General features: G+C 38.4%; 1 protein-coding gene across 3 annotated transcripts in view; it reads right to left on the reverse strand.

Annotated features, from left to right (window-relative positions):
- Window positions 1–33: 33 nt before the first annotated feature.
- Window positions 34–20,256, reverse strand: part of sm (heterogeneous nuclear ribonucleoprotein L) — a 240,883-nt gene continuing 220,660 nt past the window's right edge. For all 3 annotated transcript variants that reach the window (XM_012286473.2, XM_076535609.1, XM_076535610.1), the window contains exons 7-11: window positions 19,169–19,261; window positions 16,919–17,217; window positions 15,595–15,818; window positions 12,776–13,035; window positions 34–10,482 (exon numbers count right to left, since the gene is read on the reverse strand). In XM_012286473.2, the coding sequence (XP_012141863.1) occupies window positions 10,343–10,482; window positions 12,776–13,035; window positions 15,595–15,818; window positions 16,919–17,217; window positions 19,169–19,261 (1,016 nt within the window). In that variant the 3' untranslated portion in view covers window positions 34–10,342. The remainder of the gene's footprint in view (window positions 10,483–12,775; window positions 13,036–15,594; window positions 15,819–16,918; window positions 17,218–19,168; window positions 19,262–20,256) is intronic.

The following is a 20,256-nucleotide window of genomic DNA, read 5'->3' on the forward strand; positions in this document are numbered from 1 at the left end:
TGGGTGTCAATGAATCGAGTCGCTGACGCTGAATATATTGAGTAAGTATATGTTTTAATGATGTGACTCCATTAATATGTCAATATGCACAGGTAAATATTTTCTTGTTATCATATAATAGAAGTGTTACAGTGTGTAATGTGATACGATAATAAATTTAATAGTAACCATATTATAATTAAGAACTTAAAATAACTCTAAAGGGTAAACTACATCACTATCGGCTAGCGACTAATTTAGCGATAATAATAGCCTACCATGTCTTTTACTAGCGGCGCTCAGTGAGTGTGCTCTCTTCAATATTCCTTTTTTTATTCTTTTAATTATTGTTTTATTTTCTTTCACTCTCAAATCTCCAACTATCTCCTTTCTCACATTAGTTTTTTTTTTATACCCTCTTTCTCTCCCACTCTCTCGCGCTTCCTCTCATTCCGTTCACTTTCACTCCCTTCCTTTCTCTCGATTTCTTTTTTTCTGTGCTCGATGTTCTAACCCATTGTTCTCCCTATAATTTGTATTCTTGTATCAAATGCTTTCGTGTCCCTTGCAACCTGTCGCTTTAATCGATTCACGTCTCTGTTCGACTCTTCGAGAATCAACGACCATTTTGAATCGAGTACGTGTTCGTCGACCATTTTGAATCGCGAGTTCGTCGACAAAGATGATCGCGAAGAGTGATTTTAATTGCAGCAAGGTTTAACAATTTACTCTGAAACTTTTCGATATTTTTACTGTAGTTGGGTCATGGCTCTATTTTTGAGGATTTTATTTAAAAATTGTAGAATGTGGCATACGAGAATTTGAGGACTATTGTAAATAAATAATTTTACTTAAAGATGGGTGGTCGTGCACAGAATTAATCTTAAGTATCTTGAATAGTCTGCATATTTGGCAATTTAGAAAATCTCAAATTTTTTAATTTACAAACTCCCTAAATTTTTCAAGCTTGCAATTTAGAAATTCATCTGAAAATTCAAAAATATCAAATTTTCAAATTATCACTTATATCCTGAACAATGCACTAATAGCTACAAGAAATTATTCGAACAGCTTTGAAATTTGATGCATAAAAAATTTAAAAATATTAAAAATTGTTGACCAAATATTTAATGTAATTTAGAGATCATTTTTAAAATTATTTGAGTAGTTCAATCAGGTGTTCTATAATTTTCTTAGGGAAAAATTTGCAAACACAATTCATTATTTACAAAAATTCACTAATGTATCAATAAAAATTATACAACTTTAAATAATGGAATTCTATTGAATTATGCTCTAATAAAGACTAATGGACAATTTTCTAATTTAAAAAATAATAACATTTAGACTACTTAATGTGTTAGGATCTGAAGAAATGATCACTATTGATCTGGTACGAAATTTTTTCTTTAGTTAAAATTTTAATGTCTTTTTGTTGGAATAAATATTTATACCGAAGTCACTAGAGTTAACCCTTATTTTTGAGAAAATTTATATATTACTTTCATTATTATTATCCATAATTTTTAGCACTTAGAATGTTTAAGCAAAAAAATTCCTTATACAATATTAGCAAATTTGCTCTATTAATAATCTAATTTATTTAAAAAAAAACCAGATTAATATTGAAGAACAAATACAAGTAATTTTAGTTTACAAATTCAAGCTTTTGTGAAGAGTTGAACTTCACTGGAAATTACACTAGTTGTGAAACACCCTGTCTACAGTTGAAATTCTTAGAAACAGTACAACACAAAAATCAATTTAGAATGATCTAAAGCTTCCTTATCACATTGCTCTTTCTAACAAAGTCATAACTTCCTACCATTTAGATTAATAAATGAAATTTCACCTTACCGTTAAACTACCCTTAAATTTTGCTATAAAAACTACAATTCACTGCTAAAGTTAAAATGCTCCTTCATTTAGCAACCGATAAAATTTCACAGTAGATGTTTTTGTTTATAAAAAATTCTTGAAAAATCGTTCAAAGGTAATATTTGCAATGCAATCGTTCAGAGATAATTTTGAAACCTCGCTACAGTGAACAGAGAGCGCGTGCATCGATTTCCCAAGTGTTATTGTATCGAATTGTCGTTCACCACGCGTGTGTACAAGCGTCCCTTAAGGGTCGATGTATATCTGATGCTCGCAACAACAACGAAACAGGTGAGTGTTGTCGGTGATACACATACACACGTATACATAATAATCGTATATAAATATGGATATGCGTGGATCGTGGGTGGTTGTGCTGTTGTGTTCAGTGTGTGACGGTCTATATACGTTATTCGATTAAACTGTCTGCCTGCCTCTTTCTTGTTCTTCGAGCGAAAAAAGTATCACTTGTCGCATCTAGCTCGAACTTTCACTCCTTTATTTATTAGTTGTTTATGTTGAAAAAATCACGTTGCGCTACTACGAACGTCGTTACAAAGTGGTACCCTGAAAGAGGTGCTCGGGTGTCGAGCGAAAAAACGCGTACAAAGTCGTCGAAAAATCGCCACTAGAAACGAGCCGTAAAACACCCTCTGACGTGCCTTCATTTCTCTTTCTCTGAGATTCCAGTTTCCGTTCGTCGTGGAGAAACAACACCGTTCTAGTGGACCTTCGATCACAATGATCATCACGATGGACGCGCGAGCCGCGCGGCTACAGGGTTTTATGCACGAAACGAAGCGGACTCGTGCGTTAGGCTGCTAATTAAGCTCCAGAAAGCGAATGAACGATACGCGTTGATTTCTCCGAGCGTTTTGCTCTATCTCTCGGCTCTTCGTCCTCTTTTTTTTTTTAACACGCGAGCGGGAGAGACGACGCGGATGGCAAACAACACGGTGTTCGGGCGAAAAGGGTAACAATTCCAGAACTATGGATTTCAATACTTATATTTCATAATCAGTTTTTTCTATATATATTTCGTATCTTTTTTTTTCATATAGAATCTGTAGATATACATTCCTTGGCAAATTCGAAAAAAACTGATTCCAAAATAGGAACAGATCATTGTGCGAACTATGTATACAGGGTGCAAGTTGCTTGTCTTTTTTTTGTCGTCTTTCTTTTTCACGTGTTGTGGTTGTCTGTTTCGAATTCGTTCTTTTGTCGTTCACTTTTCATTTGCTCTTTATTGGTGATGTTGTTACTGTTGTTTTCTGTGGTTGTTGTCGGTGAGAAGCACGAGTGTACCTCGTAACACTGGTCTGCTTGAAACTACACATCTATATGCTCGTTTCTTCGGCGTATGTATGTATGTGTGTGAGTGTTTTTTTTATCGTTCTATTCTCGTTCGTTCGTTTTTTTTTTGATGCTGTTTTTTTTTTGGTTCAATCAGTATCTTTCACTCTGTTAATTTTCCCATTATTATTTTTTTAATTTTTCATCTGAACGGTGGTACATTTGATAGGGTGCACAGGGCTGCTAGGCACAGATAATTGACTCGCAAATAACTCTTCAAACAACATTAGAGCGTACGACATACAAGTATTAATATACACATTACATCGTTAATTATTATTACTTTTTTTTGTTTTTATCCTTTTGTTTTCGTTTAAAGAGTAATCATATGGTGTCTGTGTGTCTCCTGTTTCGAAATCACGGGATGTGGCATCTTCGTCTGTCATCGGTGGTGGGCACGATGTGTGAAATGTCTACGATCGCTTCTACGTGTCTGAAGCTAATGTCCCGAATGAACGGCCGCTGCGACGTCACAGACTAATTATGCTCGGCTAATCGATCAAACTTTACCAGTTTCAATAACCGAACTATTTACAATTTCCTGCAAATTTATTCCGAACTTCTGGTCGATACGGCAGAATGCATAAAACATTAGCTTAAAATTATTATTCGAGGGAAGAAATATTTTAAAAATATTCAGTTTCAAATTTTTAATACGTTATTGAAGTTCAGGCTGTTTTAATTTAATTTTAATTTGAATCCAATTTTAGCGAAGTTTTCCCATTTTTTCACATGTGATCTTTCAGATTTGAGGACATGTTAATTTGGTTAATTTTGCAAACCGTAATTTGAGGAGCAATTTTTTTCAAGAATCATCGAGGTAGCCAAAGCAAAATTAAAGACATTGCCTCTAAGTTAAAATCATCATCTAAATCATTACTTCAACCTTCTGTACCGACCATGAAGTCTAATACGACTCCCGAAGCTGTCAAATGAAAGCTAATTAATTGATAAGCAGCCTAACCGATCCATCTTTGTCCATGCCGCCGCAGCGGTAATAAAGTGTCGCTGAAAATGTGCACTGTATGAGTGTGTGTGTTCCGTGTGACATCGAGTATTCGTGTGATGTTGCTGATTCGTGTACAATCAATGTATAATAATGTATACAGTCAACAAATCTTATTACATCTAGTTTGTCTTTTGACGCAGCGATGGGAAGACAGAGCATAGAGACCCTTCTGGCTCAGATGTACAATAACGAGGTGGATAATTTTTCAGGGTTTAGGGAATGAGAAGGAACGATGCAAGAGGGACTGAAAGGATCAAGTACAGCCTAAATTTGTTAGGGTACAAATTCGACGCCCAAAATGGGATTAGGACAAATGATACATTAGGACTAACGCTTAGAAACATTGATATGGCGCGTGAGATACGTAAGATTCTGATATGTGGGGCAGGTATATGTTGCTCGGTAATACTTAGAGGGGAAGAAGGGTTTCGCTAAAAAGGTTACTGCGCTTTGGTTTATTTTGTCCTGGCCCGGTTCCCCTTCGGACAGAAACTTTGCTTCTCGATGCACTGCGAAGCGTCTGTATAATCCGAACGTAGAACACGTAATAAAAGATCGATGCTTCGAGTCCACATCGGATGCGATTCGGTGCACAAAAATATAATATTATTTTTCTCTCGATCGCGCGAGATCGCGACGACACCTGTTCTAATTCGAGAAACGTCAGCGTTTCTGGCTGTCGTTCCAGAGAAGGAATGAAAGGAATCGCAAGGATCTCGCGAGCGTCTACCGAGCCTTGTTCGTACAAAAGAAATCAAAGCGCACCCGGCAGTAATACCTTTTGTTTTTTTTTTTCTTTCTTCGCAATACTATTAATCGATAACAATATTAACGATATGTACCTACTCTTCGATCTACCTAACATTACCTAACTACAAACATTAAACCTAACGCTTTTAAACGCAATGTCGATCGTCCGTGTAACATTACTTAATTCGTTGCGATTTTCACAAAATCGGCCAACCATAAATTAATCGATAAGAATCAATAATAATAATCGATAATAATAATAATAATATTAATAATAATAATAATAGTAATCGTCAACATCGTCGTTAAGTCGCGATAATACTAATCAATCATAATTACACAATCAATCGTCGATATTTTATAATTGAAATTCACATGCGAAATTGCAAATATATACATACAAGATGGGATATGTATTCTCTGTGTGAAGATTCGAAAAAACGAACGTCATCCCCGTATCAATTCATTTCCTCTTTTAGTTCAATTAATTTAATTATCGACATATCACTCTCTCTCTCTCTCTTTCTCACTCTCTCTCGCTCTCTTTACAACCTCGAGTATCGTATGCTTTTTTTGTGTCTTCATTTTATCTTTCTTTCAATTGTATAATAATATGTTTTATCGTCGGTGTGTTTACACAGTGCTATTTAGACGCTACCTGGAATACTGTACTGTTACAGACTCTCTACACGCTACAATTACAATTTGATTTTTGTACATATAAGAAGAATCTCTCTCTGTTCCGTGGCCTTTGTCGGAGGACGATCTCACGCACCCGTACACAAACACACACACACACACGCGCGCGCACACACGGTAACCCGTGTTCTGGACAACGTTTTCCTTTGTACACTTTTAGTCGTTAGAAAAAAGAAAAAGAAGAAGAAACGATCATTAGCGTGCCTACGTGTTCGCGTAACGAGTCCACACACACACATACACACACAGAGAGCGAACAAGAAGCTATGTACATTGGGCCGAAAGAAACGATGCGACGCGAACATCTTTGCAACGGGGTCGTCCAGAACACCAGGCTCCAAAAAACGAGCTAGAAGCTCGTCGTCCTCCGATGGAATAGGCTCGTTTATAAATTGTTGTCTTTAAATTTAACCCTTCCGCCGTCGATCTAGGCGCGACACGTTCGAGAGACAAGCAGCTTAGAAACCGTTAAGGTGGATCTTCGGGGTGTACCCTCGATACGTACACACACGACACACAGCAGGAGGATCGTCTAAGAATGAAACTTTTAGGAGCCATATTGAACGCACGACGGTGGGGAAGAGCTAAATGTAAAGGTGCGAAACCTTTGTAACCACCTCTGGTCGCGAGTATGTGAAGAGAGGATAAACTAACACACGGAGGATGCGGGGATATATTCTCTGAGTAGTTTTGCTGTTTCTTCTCGGTGTGACACATATAGAAATACACACACAGCACGTGAAGTGTTCGTTGTTAAACGTGTATATATATATTATATATATATTACTAGCGTAAGATTTGTTCTGCCACACGGTCATCATGTTACAGGTAAAGTGTCAGAAAATAAGCGACAGTCTGGCATGCGTGCTTGACCTCTCAGATACAATATGTTCTTTTTTTTTCTTTTTCATTTTTACTCCTTAAAGTTTCGTTCGTTCTTTAGTTTGCGCTCCGTAAACGTGTACCTCGAAATTCCCTAACGAAAACGAAATTATAACTCCTCGAGAACGGGCGTGTCTCGAAAGAAAGAGAAGCATTCTACTCGTTTATTATTCTTTAGCCCCTCTGCGTGTGCTCGTTTCTCATCGTCACCATGGAATTATGTCAATTAGGAATGGGCAACGTAACGACTACGAATGCATTATCACAAGGTACGCAGAAGCGTATGAAAACGAAAGAAAAATCAGACGAATGTGCCTCACGCTGCTAACACGTTCCCGAGGAATCACGTTTCTTCATCGAGACTAAAACTGCTTGATCTTATTATCTAAAAATCGAGCATAAATTCCTTTCTACCGCGTGAGTTTTCGAGACGATACACTCTCTTGATTTAGATAACGCCGTACTCCGCGGATCACATGTAATATGTATATCTACAAAACGTTATGATATGATTACAAGAGTCCTAGCTGCTTATTATCTACGTTCACGGTGTCGTAATTTCGCAATTTCGCCTCGCGCGTTAGGTCCTGCTAATTTTAAAACCGAAATCCCTCGAGGATAAAAACAGTGATGTGTATTCTAGCCTTGAAACTTATTTCCTTTTCGTACATACATACATTTATATATATATATATATAGTTACACATTAGAGACGACGAATAATAGCGATAATAATAATAATAATATTAATAATAATAATAAAAACTCTAATACAAGAAAAAGTACGAGAATGTGATGTAACAATTCAGTCCGAACGTAATGAAACGAAAGCGAAAGAAAAAGAACAGAGAAATGAAACAAACTATCGTCGATTAATGCGTCTTTCTCTATTATTTATTTGCTTGCTAATTATCCGCGGTTTTTCTTAATTCCTTAGCTTAGTACCTTTGTTATTCGCGCATACACACATCACTCTAAGATTGATAAGCTTCTCGCAAGAAACTTTGGTAGTACAGCTTTTCCCTGTCTGAGAACACAAGGTTGATAGTGCACCTGACCCGACATAAAATACTGAATAACTTTGTATACTTTTTAAACAACGTCCTTAGTATAAAGTGCTTTAAAGATATACTCCAAGGAATTTGTATTTACACACGTATCTTTAAAAGATGTTCGATCTTTTAACGTCTCGTGTTAGGTCAGCGTTACTACCAACTTCGTATCTTCAACGTCCTAAAAGTTGTACGATACCGAATTTTTCTAGACAACGTACAACGCGTATCCTTTCATTACGAGTTGCACGTTGTTTTTACTATTTTTCACATGTGTGTTTTGTCTTTAACCTCGTTTACGTCGACAATCAACAAGGATCCTCGCTTTTATATACTGAGCCCCTTAAAATGATATACAACTTATTCCCTAGCTGTATTGTAACAAATATTGCCTCAAATATAAACACTTCTTTTTTTTTTGTTTGTTAAATTCCCCTTATTTAAGTTATAATTCTCATTCTTCTTTAGGTCTCTCTCTCTCGCGCGCGCTCTCTCTCTCACACACGCATCTTAGAAAGGGTACAACGCGTGCTTTAGACCCTTTTTGTATTTTGTTGTTGTTGTTTTTTCTTGTTCCTTATTATCTTACGTTACGTATGGCCGAGTAAAGTCTCTATTTATATATTTATTTTAGTAGTCATTTGGTTCGCTTCGAAAAAACACAACTTATTACTTCTTTACCTCGATCATTATTAATATTATTATTATTATTATTCCAGCATGTTTTTTCGCGTTTTTTTCTGTTTTTCTTTTTCAAATCGGAGATCTAAAACCTTTCTTATAAAAACGTCCCGCGGCCCGACAAAATATTGCCGAGGGACCACTAATATATTGTTGTGTCGTCGATTTTCATTGTCTTCAATATAAAATTCAATTCACAGTCCGCGATCTGATCAATAGTGTACGGGGGCGTTTTCAAGGGACACAATTAAACTTTCAAGTTGCTCGTCCGTTTCTCCCTTTCACGTATTCCTTCGTCCTTTCGACAGAACAAAAAAAAATAGAAAAGAAAAATAATGTACACGAGTACCGAGTCCGTCGTCGCAACCTGAACACTACAGCTTTGAGGAAACATTTTCCCGCCATCTTTCTCGTTTCCGTTCCCGATGAGGGGACAATAAACGATTCTTATCCACAAACACGCAGCTGGGACGACACCGTCTCTTTATTTTCGCCATCTCTCTCAAAAAGAACCTAGACTCGCGAGAAGCTTCTGCGACCTTCCATATTCGAGACTTTCCATTTTTCGCAAGCGGATAAATCGAAGGATCAGAGATTCGACGCGGAAACTAACTTCACCACACACGTACACACGCACACACACACTCTTTCTCGGAGCACAATTCCAAGCGTTGTAAAATAAAATCTGAACAACGTGAAAACATAAATAGATACTCGTTCGAGGTGCATGTATAGATATCGAATATTATAATATATACACGTACAGAGTATACAAAACAACGACAGACGATAGAGCTAGAACGGTGAGACGCCTTCTTTGCTGCACAGCAAAAAAACGAAAGATTCTCGCGAGTCGGACGATTTGTTCCATCGAATTCGCATCACGGAGTCTGCATACTCGCGTGCACGATTGATTCAGATCCTCTGAACACTCTCGAGATAATTGTATCCAGTGTGTAGCATCTAATGGTCAATGAGGAACCTCCGATTTATTGGATCCCATGATAAATGGTCAACGAGGAATGCGGTGCACATCGAGATCGTGCAGGTGTCTCGTCTGCTTCGTTCGCAAGATGGCGTCGCCACGAAACGAACCGGAAAATGGCGTGCCACGAGCGTGTATCGCATACACGCAAACTCATGTATCATCCCGCGAGGAACCATCGGAACCTCGAGAAGGTCGATCGAGCCGATGGTCGTTCTCGACGATCGTTAGCTTGATATGTAAATCCGTGCCGATGAAAACGGTCAGACCGGGCCAATTTATGTACAAGACAATCCTTCACGATCGATCCTCGTGTCCGGCAGAAAGTTCCGGATGAAGCGAATCCTCTCCGTCTCGCGACCACAGCCTTTCCCGTCCTCGTGTCCGTCGACGAGAAGATCCGCCTCGGCGTATTAATACTGACACTTGTACGGCTTCGCGGAGTAAGCACGTATACCTGGACCTCGCCAAAGCAACGCAATGATAAACAACGACAGAAGAAGAAACAGAGAACGAAAGAAACGAAGAGAGCAGAGCGGTGATCGGGAAACGCGTAATGCTTCGTCGGTTGTTTCGTCAAGACGATCCTCGATGACCTTCGTGACTCGTCCATGCCGTGTGCCAGCCCTGTCGATGGATCTTCCGATGATCTCGTTGGTCCTCGAGGCCGAGCTCCGCCGTTTGATCCTCGAGCCAACCGAATTCTCATCCAGCGACCAGCGTCTATCCTGTTGCCAGTCCGCCAGGACGCGAGGAGTTGAAATGTGACCGACGAGACGTCCCCCTGGGTGTTGTCTCGCGGTCCGTGTAGGCCCGCTCCTCTCATCAGTACGGCCAGAATGTTGGCAACGGAGGCGGTGGCGGAGGTGGCACGGTCGGATACAGAGTCGGGGTGGCGATCAGGACACAGGTAGGCGGCAATGGAGGCGGCACAGGTGGCGGTAATACCGGGGATAGTGTAATCGCTGCGGCTGGGTGCAGGGCCGTGCCCGTCGGGGCACACAACGGGTGCAGGGCGAGAGAGGGACGCTGGCGCTGACGCTGACGCTGCTGGCCCTGGACCTCGCCGTTCTATTCCGAGTCCTGCTGCATTTTGACGTGGCCATTACCGGCGGAATTGCTTGACGTGCTGCCGCTGCTGGGCGGGAAACTCGTGGGTATGGTGCGGGATGAAGAGAAACACAGCTTCATTATGTATGGGAACTTGCCATCTGAAACACAAACAATTACACATACTTTAGACATACTTTACTCTTTTTATTTTCATACTTCTTTTTTCAGATGTGGGATCTTTTACATTATTCTATTAGCTGCTGTTGGTAGCATTGCTGGTAGATAGTCGAATTTCTCTTGTCTTGTCGAATTTTATCTTTTGCCTGTACCAGAAGGCAAGGTCTGTCTGTCATCAGAGAAAGAAATTTTCTTTTTCTGACAAATCTAGTAAGGCAAAGAAAGAGACTCACTTACGAGCATTTGACTACCTATTTGCAAGACTACTGTCACCAGTTAGTGTACATGATCCCTAAAAAATATCCACATAACTTTCTACTCTGAGGACCTAAGCTTCTCAAATTTCTTCAATTGCTTGCAAATTCAGGAATTAATAATAAAATATGCAATTTATACACTCAATTTAAGATACAGAACTTGCATAATGTATCATATTATTATTAACAGTATTTACAATGCAACGACGTGTTAAACGAGCCCCATCGTTTCAGTTTATTACTTATTCACGTTCATACAGCATCCGACATTATGTATAGACGCACATACATTGTCGAAGTTTGCGTTAAGGCAAGACTTGAAGTCGCCAAAATAAGCATACATACTAGGTCAAAATAACTTGGAAACAGAGATAGTACTCGGAACTTTAAGTATCGGTAATATATTCAAACGACTCCCGTACAATCGGGAATGTAATCTGACGTTGGCAATGTTGTGCAATAATTCTGTGTCGACCGGAAATCGTAGGATTCGGGGCAAGTGCATTAACAGATTTACTGGCGCGATGATTATTCGTTGTTGGAGTGCAATTAAATTGCTTTTCACGCGTTTTGTGAGGACTGTTACGGCGGAGAGTCCTTTAGGTACTACGGAAATGATGGTTTAAGTGTGTTTAATATTTATTGCAATTATGAAATAAAATTTGGGGTCCTTTGTGAGAATTGTGACATTAGAGAAGTAAGATTTGTATGGACTCTCGTTATATTGCCGAGGTTGTTCATTTTTTAACAAATTTGAAAGCACGTAGTTAAATCAAGAATTAAACTTCCTTACATTTATAAGAAAAACACAAATGTTATTTAATAATTTATATCGTACGCGATTTATTATAATAAAGCATGCTTAAAATTCCAGGTTCGTATAAAGAGTTTTCGGCACAAATTTAAAATAAACCGAACTTTTTCCTAGCCGTAAAGTAGAACAGGATAAAGTAGAACGTAGAGGACCGATCGAGAGGTTCTTCTATTTGTGAACAAGATTTGGCAAAGTTAAGTTCAAAGCAGAAGCGCGGATTGAGTGACACAGATATCGATCGAAGTTCAGACGAACAAGAAGAACTTGTTAGATGCTGTCATGTAACGGTTTAATAGATTGAAACTTTGATAGATATCTGGTGTATCCGCTAATTCTGCTGGATCTACTTCCCGTTCTATATTTAGAATCTCACGGTTATCATACACTCGTGCGTGTGACAAGTGAATCAGAGAAACTTCCAGGGAAGATGTATCCTTCAGCCTTTCATTAGAGCGGTATTCAAGTCTTATGTTCTTAAATTAATTTGACCTTATACGAAGTAATTTGTTATACATATATTCGTTTTAGTACGAATTGTAGTTCAAGTCCGTCTTATTATATCATAAGTTATAATTGTTATTACTATATTGTATATTATATAATAAAGTCTTCTTATATGTTGAATAAACAGGGAATATTTCAATTCACATAAAAATGTTATTTTATAGACTGAATGAACCATGAATACATTGCAGAATATAGACAATATACACACTACTATATGTATGCACATATGTACACATAATAAATTCACATAAAAATGTTATTTTATAGACTGAATGAATCATGAATATATTGCAGACTATAGACATTATACACATTACTATTATGTATGCACATATGTACACATAATAAATTCACATAAAAATGTTATTTTATAGACTGAATGAATCATGAATATATTGCATACTATAGACATTATACACACTACTATGTGTATGCATATATGTACACATAATAAATTCACAAAAAAATGTTATTTTATACACTGAATGAATCATGAATATATTGAAGACTATAGACATTATACATACTACTATATGTATGCATACATAATAAATTTACATACAAATTTTATTTATCATAATTGAATATCTCGAATAAAAGACAACAAAACTGTCCAAATAAAAAGTGTCCAAACTCAGTTAAACCTTGTATAAATAATATTAAAAAGAATGTAATTAAAATGTGAAGAATACTCACTGCTGTTTTCCAGCGCTGTGTGATTGCATTCCATGATGGCGGCTACCGCGATACCGACGCTGCTGAATTCGATAAGGCCGGACGACGATCGTTCCGATTTTAAAGGGAACAATTTCACTGTCGTAGGTGCTTCAATACCGCGTTCGACGAACACACGGTGTACGGTTTCTTCGGTTAAATCTGGGGGTGTGTTGAAAAAGTGGACGATCTTCGAGGGTGGTTGTATTCTATTCTTATTGGCCATTGCTGGATTTAGGAACCTGCAAACAAACCACAAACAAACATTTTCTTCAATAACTTTCAATTTATGTTAGATATGAAATTAGTAAATTTACAAAAATCAGTAAATATCGTCAAGAGTAAGTAGCTTGGGAAAATAGGGGATATTGTGTGGGGGACATATGTGCATGGGAGGAGGACTTTCAGGTGTTGACTTTTGGAAAGTTTTAGAGACTAATGTTTAGAGAGAAGAGGTGGGAATTTGGGGGTGTGAGAATTTGGGGATGTAGGGATTTGGCGTATGTGGGATTTGGAGGATGTGGGAATTTGGAGATATGAGAATTTAGGGGTGTGGGAATTTGGGGACGTAGAAATTTGGGGGCGTGGGAATTTGGGGGCGTGGGAATTTGGGAGCGTGGGAATTTGGGGATGTGAGAATTTGGGGATGTGGGAATTTGGGGATGTGGGAATTTGGGAGCGTGGGAATTTGGGGGCGTGGGAATTTGGAAGCGTGAGAATTTGGGGATGTGGGAATTTGGGGGCGTGGGAATTTGGAGGCGTGGGAATTTGGGGGCGTGGGAATTTGGGGGCGTGAGAATTTGGGGATGTGGGAATTTGGGGGCGTGGGAATTGGGGGGCGTGGGAATTTGGGGATGTGGGAATTTGGGGGCGTGGTAATTTGGAAATATGAGAATTTGGGGATGTGAGAGTTTGGGAATATGGGAATTCGGGGACGTTGGAATTTGGGGATATTGAAATTTGGTGTAGTTCCAATTTGAGCATCTTATAATTTGGAGTTGTCGAAATTTTGATTGCATTGCAATTCGCGAATGTCGAAGCTTGGTTCTCAAACTTAAACCGAAAAATATAAAAACCTAATGCAAAAACTTGATACACAAACAAACTAAAAAAACCCAAAAATGTCCACATCGAAAAATAGCAAACTCCACATATGTACCTCGATGCACCACAAGTTTGCAATGCACCAGCGCACATACATGTGCACCTGTACCAAGTGTGAAGATACAAAGCGAAGAAAATTCGTTACACTCTAAAAATGTTTCTCGGCAACCCCGACATTTGAAAATGATATTTCCCTAACTTCCTCCGCACGATAAATTTTTCTCCTTTCAAGGGGCAGTACCGTAGAGTACTATGTATCATCGGAAACAGATGAATCAAGTTCCGATTCCCATCGGGTTTCGAACGCGTTTCCGACTTTTCCCCCGGCTGTATATAGATCTCTCTCCTTCTCTCGACAAGCTTGTAATTAATTTCTCGCGAACAGTATAACAGTGAACGTCAAAACGGAGCCACCTGAATGGCCAGCTTGCGATGAACTTTTCATCGAACAAATATTAAATCCGTAGGAACGTCGGAATCTCCGGAAGGAAGAACGTCATTAATCGCTGCGCATTTCTGTTCCGCTCGAAATGTGAAAACTGGTATGCTATATATAGAGAGAGTCCAGCCTCGCTCATTAAGGTTCATTCAACGACCAGACACGTTTCGGAGCCGATTAGAATTACCAACGACTGTTTGATAGATCGATTCGAGTTTGGAGAGCAAATTGCTCATCTTTCGTGTACTTTTCTTTTGATGAGGAATTTCAATTAATTTAAGGGTGGATGCATTGGAAATTTTTATTTGGCTGTTTTGTGTGGTTTATTTGTATAGTGGAAGGGTTTTATTGGGGTGAATGTTAGGGGGAAGGTTTTAGCTTGGGTTTTTAGGGATTTGGGAAATTTGGAGAGTTGGAGGAGATTTTGAGTTTGGGGTTTGGGGAATTGGGGGGGCTGGGAGGTGTGAGAATTTTGGGAGTTTGGGAAAGTGAAATTTGGGGGATGAAATTCGGGGAATTGGGAATTTGGGAATTTTGTGAGGTTTGAGAATTGTGAAAATTTAGGATTTGAGAATTTGGGGATTTGGGAAGTTGGAAATATGGAAATTTGGGGATTTGGGAATTTGGGTATGTGGGAATTTGGGGATGTGGGAATTTGGGGGCGGTGGAATTTGGGGGCGTGGGAATTTGGGGATGTGGGAATTCGGGGGTGTGGGAATTCGGGGGCGGTGGAATTTGGGGGCGTGGGAATTTGGGTGCGTGGGAATTTGGGGGCGTGGGAATTCGGGGGCGTGTGAATTTGGTGATGTGGGAATTTGGGGACGTAGAAATTTGGGGGCGTGGGAATTTGGGGATGTGGAAATTTGGGGACGTAGAAATTTGGGGACGTAGAAATTTGGGTGCGTGGGAATTTGGGGGCGTGGGAATTCGGGGGCGTGGGAATTCGGAGGCGTGGGAATTTGGGGATGTGGGAATTTGGAGGCGTGGGAATTTGGAGGGCGTGGGAATTTGGGGATGTGGAAATTTGGGGACGTAGAAATTTGGGGGCGTGGGAATTTGGAAGTGTGGGAATTTGGGGACGTAGAAATTTAGGGATGTGGAAATTTGGGGGAGTAAAAATTTGGGTATGTGAGAAGTTGAAAATATGGAAATTTGGTAATTTAGTAATTTTGTAAAGCTTGAGAATTGCAAAAATTTATAATAAAAAAATGTATAATAAAAACGTACTCATCACATAAATCGCAAATGTTAAATTTACCTGTTATTCTTGCTTCCCGTGAAATCCTTGAAGCTTGCTGTCTTATCGGGCAGAATGTAGGGGTTGGTGACGTCCGAGAGGAAAGCCTGTTTCGAGAAACCGAGCTGCAACCTGCCGTCTGTTCCGATCGTCACGTTGTTCAGATTCTGTAAACACCGTTCTACGGCTATGCTGTCTCCCATCTGTATCATCGCGCATCCCTCTTTCGTCTTCAAGAACTTCACCTGTCACAGAACGACGACGTAGACGTTAAATATTGTTTCGGGTAAACGGGTGAGACTGTTTTAGATTAAAGGGTAAGACTGTTTTAAGTAAAAGGGTAAGACTGTTTTAGATTAAAGGGTAAGACTGTTTTAAGTAAAAGGGTGGGACTGTTTTAGGTAAAAGGGTGAGACTGTTTATGTTAAAGGGTTAGTCGTTTGTGACTGTCTAGGTGGGCTAGTTCGTTGTTTATTAAAATAACAAAGGGTCTTACTAGTTTATACAACATCTGACTGAACGTTCAGTCACCACATTTTGGGGGTTGATGAATAATATAGAAGATATTAAATAAACGTAGCTACTCTTCTAATTTTGATGTGCAAGAAATTTTGTTATGTAGCAAACATCTGACTGAACGTTCAATTACCACATTTTAGAGGTAGATGTTCAAACGATGTCACAAACGCAGTTCCTCCCTAAATTTTTAATTGAATTTTTGTCCTCATGTAAATACTATTGAACAACTAAATTATTGTGATGTCTAGATATGTGGTCCGTGATGTGCAAGAAAAATTGTCATCATATAAAAAACATCTGAATGAACGTCCAACTCTATGTTAGACGTAGATGCACAATGAAAATATGTCACAAACTAAGAGCAGTCCTCTCTAATGTTTAGAGAGGAAGAGGTGGGAATTCGGGGGTGTGAGAATTTGGGGACGTGGGAATTTGGGGATGTAGGGATTTGGCGTATGTGGGATTTGGAGGATGTGGGAATTTGGAGATATGAGAATTTAGGGGTGTGGGAATTTGGGGATGTGGGAATTTGGGGATGTGGGAATTTGGGGATGTGGGAATTTGGGGGCGTGGGAATTTGGGGGCGTTGGAATTCGGGGAGCGTGGGAATCTGGGGATGTGGGAATTTGGGGATGTGGGAATTTGGGGGCGTGAGAATTTAGATGCGTGGGAATTTGGGGGCGTGGGAATTTGGGGATATGGGAATTTGGGGGCGTGGGAATTTGGGGGCGTGGAACTAAATTTCTTCGTGATATTTAGATATAATATGATTCAAAGGCTAAATGTCTAGATACGTCCATGATAGAAAGAATAAAATGATACATACCTTCGTAACATTCCCATAGAGGCAGAACAAGTTGAACAGTTTATCGGTGTTGACTTTGTCCGGCTGTAACCCGTAAACCATCATCACAGAGCCCTGTGTACTGGAAGGTGGTGTTTGTCCCAAGGTGGGCACGTAATTAGGCCGAGGTGGTGTGGGATGCAAAGGCTCTCGACCGCTAAAATCACTCTTAATACCATAACGCTCGACGTATGGCTCCGCATACGTTGCTGGCCCATTGAAATTCTCCTCGTAACGATCGTGGCCAGCACCCGGGGGAAAAGTTACCTGTGGCGTGGATCCTGGAATCAAGAGGAACGGAGAGGATGTACGGTGTCCTTCTGTGCCTTGGGGATTTTATTCGCGGCCTACGGCCAACTAATTATGGATCGAGCTGTTGCGCCCTTATTAATCATGCTGCGAAATATTTATCGGTATGCTCTTTAACGGGCTATCTCTTCACAATTAAAATTTTTAATTAGTTATATCTGTCATTTTTGTGCAGTTATGTGGAGAATTTTGATATTATTTTGGTAAGGGTTCAAATTCAAAATTTTTGTGTTATTCTTTTATTTGAATTATCTTGTGAAGAACTTCTGGAGCTAACTCTGTCCTGAACCTATTTAGTTAACTGAACGTCTAATCTTCTTTATTCAAATTCATTTTTTTAAATTGAAAGAACTAACTATTGTGAAGTTATATATTTTCAGAGTAATATGCAATTTATTTTTTAAAGAACATATTCAAAAACATCTTCCAATGTTCCAAAGCGACTCGTTCGACATCGAGTACCAAAGGCTTGCGACGGACATTCCGGAGCTTTGATACTTTGATTCAGTACGAAATTGATATAATCGTCGTTAGCAACGGGTTAGCTATCGATCAAGACCACTTCGTTATCGAGGTTCCGTATTGGCTGCTATTCTTTAAACGTCGTGAACTCTGAGATTGGGTTTCGTCTATAGTTTTAGTTCCGAGAGCTCGACGTAACTTCGCTACAATTACGATATCGATTTCCTGTCAAAATTCCCACGGTCTTGTTAGCCCCGACGCAACTTACGGTTAATAACTTCCGCGAACGAAACGGAAATGTGCGCTTCTGTCAACGGGTCTTGTTACGTTCACCAGAAATGAAAATCATTTTCATTCTTTCACAGTCATTTTTATTTTTTGACAATCATTTTTATTTTGACGAGTCATTTTTATTTTGTTGAGTCATTTTTATTTTTTGACAGTCATTTTTATTTTATTGATAGTCAATTCTATTTTTTGACAGTCATTTTTATTTTGTTGATAGTCAGTTCTATTTTTTGACAGTAATTTTTATTTTGCTGATAGTCAGTTCTATTTTTTGACAGTAATTTTTATTTTGCTGATAGTCATTCTTATTTTATTGATAGTAAGTTCTATTTTTTGACAGTCATTTTTATTTTGTTGATAGTCAATTCTATTTTTTGATAGTCATTTTTATTTTGTTGATAGTCATTCTTATTTTTTGACAGTCATTTTTATTTTGTTGATAGTCAGTTCTATTTTTTGACAGTCATTTTTATTTTGTTGATAGTCAATTCTATTTTTTGACAGTCATTTTTATTTTATTGATAATCAGTCCTATTTTTTGACAGTCATTTTTATTTTGTTGATAGTCATTCTTATTTTTTGAGTCACTTTATTTTTTTAACAAGAAGTGAAATTTAATTAGAAACAAAAATTAACTGCTCGTACAATAATTTTGTTATATCAAAATTTTTTAAAAGAGTTGCTACATGTAATTCTTAAATATACTGATTTGATATAATTATATTAAAAATTGTTTAAAAGAGTTGCTACATGTTATTCTTAAATATATCGATTTGATATAATTATTCATATCTATTCATAATTTTAAATATACTGTTTTGAGCTTCATACAAGAATAATGTCCACCTACGAACATATTGAGTTAACAATCTAAAATTATCAATTTTCTCATAAAAAAAATAATTATGACAATTTAGCTTGCGGAACACGGGAATTAAGGTAATAATCGTCTCATGAATAATTCACGACGATAAAAAGTAAATCGTTGTTCGAAAACTGCATCGTCTGGCGGTGCAATTAGAGGAGGGCAGCTTTTCGCACCAGCACTCGAGGAAAAATCTGTAACCATCTCCATTGGATGGGCCATCCGTTCTCTTCCCAATTGCTCCGCTTAATTTCACTATCAAAGAGAAAATCGAGCAGAGAACGAGAGGAAAATAGGGAGAGACTTACCGTACGGTTGGGGTGCGGCGCCGTATCTCGGTTCTGCCAACAGGGGTGCCGGTCTTCCATTTCCGGTTGCGTCGTTTTTGTGTGCACTTGATCCTGTAACAGCACAATGGACAATCGATTATTGCTTGATTCTATTGCGGACTGTATTGCATGTTATTGGGAAAATTATTGAGAAAGATTGTTCTGAGAATTGTTTAAAAATTGAGTATTGAGAAATTTATTAAGAAGAGGGATTGTGAAGAGAATTGTTAAAGAAGTCAAATATCAAGAGAATAATTTTAGATCTAATATTGAGGAAATGATTAAAAATGAAGTATTAAGAAAATTATTATAAACTTGCATATTGAGAGAATTATTAAAAATAATGAGTATTAAGAGACCTATTGAAAAAGTCAAATATTAAGAAAATTATTACAGGATTTTATACTGAGAATTATTTAAGAAACTGAATATGAAGAAAATTACAGAAAGGTTGAATATTTAGAAAATGACTAAAAGTTTAAATAAAATGGAATAATTTATATTTAATATAAAATAAGTAAAATGAGAATATTTTTCCCAACTTTGACTTTCTCCTTTTGATCAATCATTACTTCAACATTCATCCACAAATAAAATTCATCATACCATTCTCCATCCGTCACAATATCCGTAAACCAAAGTTCCCTAAAGTTCGAACAAAATGACCGCGAAGAAAGTATACGGTGCATTCTGAAATGAAGATGCATCGTCCTCGACGGATCGCATCGTTGCGTCGAGTGTCGGCACGCGATATCGAATATTCGAAATCAATATAGGTTACAGCAAGCTAGTTGTATCAGCGAGGTTGGTGCACCAACACTTGCCTTAAAGGTCGCGTTTCAATACACACCCACCTAGACAACCGTGTACGTAATGCGGTTTAATATAGACCAATTGTATACGGTTGGTTTCGGTGGTGAAGCACCAGAGATTGTATCTCGAGGCGATAGGTAACAGCAGGCCGAACGAAAACATCTGACATACGGAAGATGCTATGCGAGTGTGTCATAAGATGACATGATACTGAAAGAAATACACCTGCGATTACATCGAGAGTACAAGTTCAT

Source organism: Megachile rotundata, chromosome 9 (genome assembly GCF_050947335.1).
Source record: "Megachile rotundata isolate GNS110a chromosome 9, iyMegRotu1, whole genome shotgun sequence".
NCBI classification, from domain to species: domain Eukaryota; kingdom Metazoa; phylum Arthropoda; class Insecta; order Hymenoptera; family Megachilidae; genus Megachile; species Megachile rotundata.